Below are 6,134 nucleotides of genomic sequence, written 5' to 3'. Positions count from 1 at the left end.
GTCTAACATACTTTGGACATGTTGTAAGGAGGGATAGGTCCTTGGAGAGGGACATCATGCTTGGAAGGGTGGAGGAACCGCGCAGGAGGGGAAGGCCCTCTATGGTGTGGATTGATTCAGTGACTGGGGTAATCGGGATGGGTGTATTGGAGACAGTGTGATTGGCACAGAACAGAGCAGAGTTTAGGGCTGTTGTACATAGGGTCGCTATGAGTCGAAGCCACTCGACAGCACATAACAACTACAACTGCCAAGAGTGTTGATTGGGGAACCAAGCAAGCTGAACGCTTAACAAACTCAATCTCTTCTCCATCTATCATGGTGCTGCCCACTGGCTTCAGTGAGAATGTTTGTTTTCTTAGTGTGGGGTTTCAATCCATTTTGGGGACAGCAGTTGACCTTCTGCAGCAAATGCTTTAGGTCCTCTTCAGTTTCAGCAAGCAAGGGTGTGTCATCTGCATAACATCTGCATAACCACATTGTTCCTCATAAAATCTAGCCTCCCAAATGATCTACTGTTCATATGGTCGCTCTGAGTCATACTCTACTGATGGTGTCCAGGTGACTTATAACAGCAGCAACCACAATAAGTGTTGATGTGCAAATGACAAACATGTTGTATCAATCACAAACAAACTCTCAGGAGTTGTAGAGAGCAGACATTTGATGATAGCAGTCCCTTTGGTAAGCACAGAGCCCCAGTGACCTAGGCGTGATCAGTCTGGGGAAGGGGGTACAGAAGCTCGGGTTGGAGATGAGTTTACACGGGTCAGGCAGAGTCCTTTAAGATGGGCCCCATTGTGTTGGGCAAGGCTGGTCCTGGCTGCCAAGCTCTGCTCCTTCCTGGAAACCCCCCCAGGAATGACGGCAGGATGGTTGAGGCAGGAAGGACTTGGAAGTCAGCCTACTTCTCTTAGTGGCTCGGGAGCCCATAGCCAGGGGGTGGGACCGCTGTTGTGTGTGTTTGGCCTTCGTCTGAGGTATGACTTTCGCTTTCCCTTTGGGGTTTCAGAGTATATCTGCAGGCACAGAGGGCACGACCACATGATGCTCAGTCCTGGGCTGCTGTTGGTTGATCACGTCCCGTACAGCACGATCCTATTTGTGTTTAGCAAGAGGACGACCATCAGGTAAGGGGGGATACAAGGACGGGAGAGGGTTATGATACGCTTCTATCACCTCATTTTCACAACTCCCTAAGAAAAGAATTACTGTCATCCTGTTACAGAGGAAGGAAAAGCTCACAGAAGTCAGCTAATCAACCCCTAGTCATATAGCAAAGTTGTGGCGGTGCCTGGATTTGAACACAGTTTTGTTGGTCCCCTTTCTTGTTCTGTGCACTTGAGCTGTGGAGATGGAGTTGTTGGCGTTAGATGCTGTTGAGTTGACCATGACTCCTAGCAACACTCTGGACAACACAGCTGAACCCTGTCCTATCCTGCGCCATCCTCAGAATTGCGGACACACTCAAGTCCATGGCTGTGATCTCCATGGAAATCCTGGTTGAGGTCTTCCTCTCTTTTTCACTGTCCCTAAACCTTTCCAAGTATGATGTTTCTTTCCACGGAATAGCCAAAAAACATGCCCAGAGTATGAGAGATGAAGCTTTACCATCCTAGCCTTTAAGGAGCACATGGTTGCACCTCTTTTCTTTTCTTTTTTATTTTTTTAATTTTATTATTTTTGTGTATGTGTACCGTCAAATCAGATCTGACTGGTACAGAAGGAGATTGCCCCTCCTTCCTGGGCAGAACATCTTGGTGGATTTGAACCATGCGCTTCTGGGAATGCAGTGCTGATTCTCACCACTAAGCCACCAGATCTCCCCTATGGTTGCACCTCTTTCATGATCTCTCTCTTCATTGTTTTGGCCGTCTGTGGGATGTTCAGTACTCTCCTCCAACACCACAACTTAAAGGCATACAGATGAGGAAATTTCCAAATCTCTTGAGTAAGAAACATAAATTCACCCTACCTTTAATTCTAGCTGAGACCAGTCCAGGTGGCCTCAGAAGGAAGGTCTATGTTGGTGCACAGATGCTTGGACCTTGGAGGAAGCTGTGGAGGGAGAGAGTGTGAGCCACTGTCTGAGGCTGGTCCTGGGAGCTGCTGCTGAGGGAACAAGAACGTCTTCTGAAGTACAAGGAATTCAGATGTCATTCCACTAGCCCTTTCTCTGATAACTTTCTTGGCACTTAACTTTTTATTGAAACGGAAGCACTGAGAGGGTTGTGACAGGCCCAGAGTGCCTTGTCCACGGAGAGGCAGGCCACAGAGCCCCATCAGCCCTCAGATGAGGTCTGAAGGATGATGGTAGGAGAGGGAACATCCCAGGATTCCCACAGAAGGAGGGCCTGAGAAGGGCACGTTGCAGAATGGCATCCACAGCAGGATCCCGGCTCTGTGATTGATGATAAGACCAGACTGCAGGTGTTTGCTCAGAACCATCAGGGTGTGCCCAGACCCGTGTGTCTGCAGAAGCAGAGATAAACCTAGGAGGACGGGCCACGCTCTCCCCAGCAATAACCAACTCTGGAGGGAGGCCAGGGTTAAATAACGGGCTTGACTTCCTTTTCTTACTTTAGGAACTTGTCTATTAAGAAAATCCCTTTTTCCTTTTTTTTAAAGTCCCAGAGTTTGATGTTGGCCTCCGCTCAGCCCACCAAGAGCTGAGGGAGCCTGGCCAGGGTTTTGCCTTCCCTGGGGCTCAGTGTCTTCATCTGACAATGGGATCAGAGTTCTCTGCTCTGCTGACCCTCCACGGGGGTCTGATCATGGAGTGGGGGTGACCTGGAGGCACACGCTACTCTCATAGATCCAGATGAGGGGTGCTGGATGAAGTGTGGGCCTAATTTACCAGAGCTTTCATTTCAAGACTCCAAGAATTAGCAATTTTTGTGTGGTGTAAAGTTCCTAAGTTTTAAATGCTGGCAACCAAATTTAAAAAGTTAAAGCTTGCGTATGGATGCCTGTCCTGTGTTCTCTGCCCCTTTCCCCTCCTCCTTCCACCCCCTGCAGAGTCCTGGTGCCAGGAGTCACGTATTTCTAATTCTATCTTGCAAGCTACTGTTTTCTATTTAGTTTTTCTGCTCTGAACTATCACCTTTTTTTTTTTCTTCTAGAGACTGTGGGCTTTGATGGCTGTTTTTTTTCTAATCGTTCTACGTATTGGGTTAAGGGGGTTTTAGTTCTTTTTAATTTTATGTATTCATAGCTGTAAATTGTCCTCTGAGTATTACTTTTTGCTACGTCCCAGAAATTATGGTATGGCGTGTTTTCATTCTCATTTCCTTCATGAAATTTGAAATATTTAAATTTAAATTTTTTTTTCTTTTAAAATTTTTGTATTATCCAAAAGAGCTCAAGTAGGAAGTTATTTAGATTCCATATATCCTGATTTTGTTGTTGTTTTGTTGCTCAATCCCCCTCTTAATGATTCGTAACATTATAAGATCTATAATCTGAGAAGATGCTTTGTTGTGTTCTAGTGTATGGGAAGCCAGATTTCATACTATATGCTTGTAATAAACCAAATACTATGTTAGGATGTTGGGGAGACACAGTACAAGGTACAAGCTGGAATTCACCCTGAGGCATCAAGGCAATCCTTAAATGTTTGCAGGATTCTTGCATTTTATTTGCTAATCCCTCTCTCCTGAGTCAAGCAGAAGGTTTTCAATAGAAAGAGCTTCATTTGCATTGAATTCTCTTGGTGATTTGCTACCTGGCAATTTTCTCTCCCCCCCCCCCACCATTGTAATCTTGCTTCTTATAAGCAATGTTGTTGTTATGTGCTAGTAAGTCTCCTGTGACTCATAGGGACCCTATGTACAACCGCCCTAAACTCTGCCCTATCCTGTGCCAATCTCACCATCTCTGACACACCTGTGCCCGTTATTGCCTCAGTCACTGAATCAATCCATCTCATTGAGGGTCTTCCCCTCCTGCATTGTCCCTCTACGCTCCCAAGCATGACATCCCTCTCTAAGGACTGGTCCCTCCTTGAAACATGTCCAAAGTACCTCAGATGAAGCTTCAGAAATTTGCCTCCAAGGAGCAACCCAGCTTCACTCTCTCCAAGACAAACCTGATAATTTTCCTAGCAGTCCATGGTATGTTCAACACTCTTCTCCAACGCCACAGCTCAAAAGCATCAATTCTCCTTCTATCATCCCTAGTCATCGTCCAGCTCTCTGATGCATAACAAGTGATTGCAAAGACCATGGCTTGTACCAGGTGCACCTTAGTCTCCAAACTGACATCCTTGCACTTTAGCACTTTAGAGAGGTCTCTAACCGCAAACTTTCCCATCATAATACATCTTTTCATTTCCTGGCTGCTGGTGCCAAGGGTGTTGACTGTGGAGCCAAGCAAACCAAAACATAGAAGCAGTAGGGAACTTTTATTTTTTAAATTTATTAATTTTAATAAAGTTTACAAAGACTTAAAATTTCCAGTTATTGTTGTCCTTTTCTCCCTGCCCACCCTCACCCCTCCTTAAATCACTCTTCTCCTTGGAAATAAAAACTCTTTCATTGTTATCAATCCCTCCCAAGTTCACTCCACTATGCAGTCTTCACTCTGGACTTCTGTAATGACAAGAATACCCATTCATATATCCCTTTTAAACAGATCTCTCCTCTGTTTCAATGCAATATACATCATTCCTCCCCTCCTTTTCTATCTTCCCTCAATCCTGATGTCAGTTCCATTTCACACCAGTGGCCCTCTGCAATATTTGTCCTTTTGTGACTGAGATATTTCACTCAGCATATTGTCCTCCAGGGTCATCCATTTTGAATAATATTTCATGAGTTGTTTTTCAATGCTGCATAGTATTCCATTGTGTGCATATACCAGAGCTTCTTTATTCATTTGTTGATGGGCACTTGGGTTTTTCCAGCTCTTTGCTATTGCTAACAAAGTAGCAATAAACATGGGTGTGCATATATCTGCTTGGGTGTTGGTTATGGTCTCTTTGGGGTAAATTCCCAGTAGTGGAATTGCTGGGTCAAATGGTACTTCTATTTGCATCTTTTTGAGAAAGTGCCATACAGCCTCCCATTTTGGTTGTACCATTTTACACTTCCACCAATAGTGAATAAGGCTTCTGGTTTCTCCACAACCTGGCCAGCATTTGATGTTTGCTGTTCTGTCAAATTTTGCTATTCTTTATTTTATTATTTTTTGTTTGTGTACTGTCAAATCGGATCTGACTGGTATAGGAGGAGACTGCCTCTCCTTCTCCAGCAAAGCATCTGGTGGATTCAAACCACATACCTCTGGGATTGCAGTGCAACTAAATTTTGCTATTCTTACTGAGCTAAGATCATACCTCATAGTTGTTTTGATTTGCATTTCTCTTAGAACTAGGGATTTTGAACATTTCTTCACGTGTTTGTTAGCCATCTGAATGTCTTCTTTGGTGAAGTGTCTGTTCATATCCTGGGCCCATTTTTCAATTGGGTTACTTACCTTTATCTTGTTGTGGTGCTCGAGTGTAGCTGTCAGCTCACAGGCAACTTAACAGTGACACCCTGATGGGAGTAAGCATGACAGAGATACACCACTCCGGGAGAGGATCAGGGAGTCAATCCAGCTCAATTTTATTGGGATAAGCAGTGCACTTACATACACAGGAAGGCAGGATAGGGTGGGCTTACAGACATAGGACATGTGGCTTGCTTAGGAGAACCTCAGCCTCGTGTGGACCACTCCCAGCTCAACAAATGCAGCAGCAGTCTTCCCAGGTGGCGAGCTTTCTCAAGCTGGTGCAGCCAAACACAGGGGAGATTTCTCTACCCTGTATTAAAGGCTGTTAGGAGGCTTGCACTTATCTGGAGCTTAGGCAATCTGTCCTGGCCAGAGACACTTCCTCCCTCCCTAACATTCCACAACATCTCCTCCCTTTTTCTTTTACATGAGCCCAAAAAGGGGAAAGTCTCTGGTGTCTCTTGGGAGGAGGACAGTCCAATGAAGGCGAGAGTAGAAAGATCTCGGCTCCTGCTCAGCTAGCGCCGCCGTCGTCTCCTTGTCGCGATCATGATCATCTACCGGGACCTCATCAGCCACGATGAGCTGTTCTCCGACATCTACAAAATCCGGGAGATCGCGGGCGGACTGTGCCTGGAGGC

General features: G+C 45.4%; 1 protein-coding gene across 1 annotated transcript in view; it reads left to right on the top strand.

Annotated features, from left to right (window-relative positions):
* Positions 1–6,042: 6,042 nt before the first annotated feature.
* LOC102867575 (apolipoprotein L3-like) overlaps positions 6,043–6,134 on the top strand; it is a 27,452-nt gene continuing 27,360 nt past the window's right edge. The window contains exon 1 of the mRNA XM_006890229.1: positions 6,043–6,122. Coding sequence (XP_006890291.1) covers positions 6,043–6,122 — 80 coding nt within the window. The remainder of the gene's footprint in view (positions 6,123–6,134) is intronic.

Source organism: Elephantulus edwardii, unplaced genomic scaffold, assembly GCF_000299155.1.
Source record: "Elephantulus edwardii isolate Elephantulus edwardi_28Jun2011 unplaced genomic scaffold, EleEdw1.0 scaffold00086, whole genome shotgun sequence".
Taxonomy (NCBI): domain Eukaryota; kingdom Metazoa; phylum Chordata; class Mammalia; order Macroscelidea; family Macroscelididae; genus Elephantulus; species Elephantulus edwardii.
The sequence above is the reverse complement of the archived record's forward strand: the minus strand, read 5'-3'. Positions and strand labels throughout refer to the sequence as shown.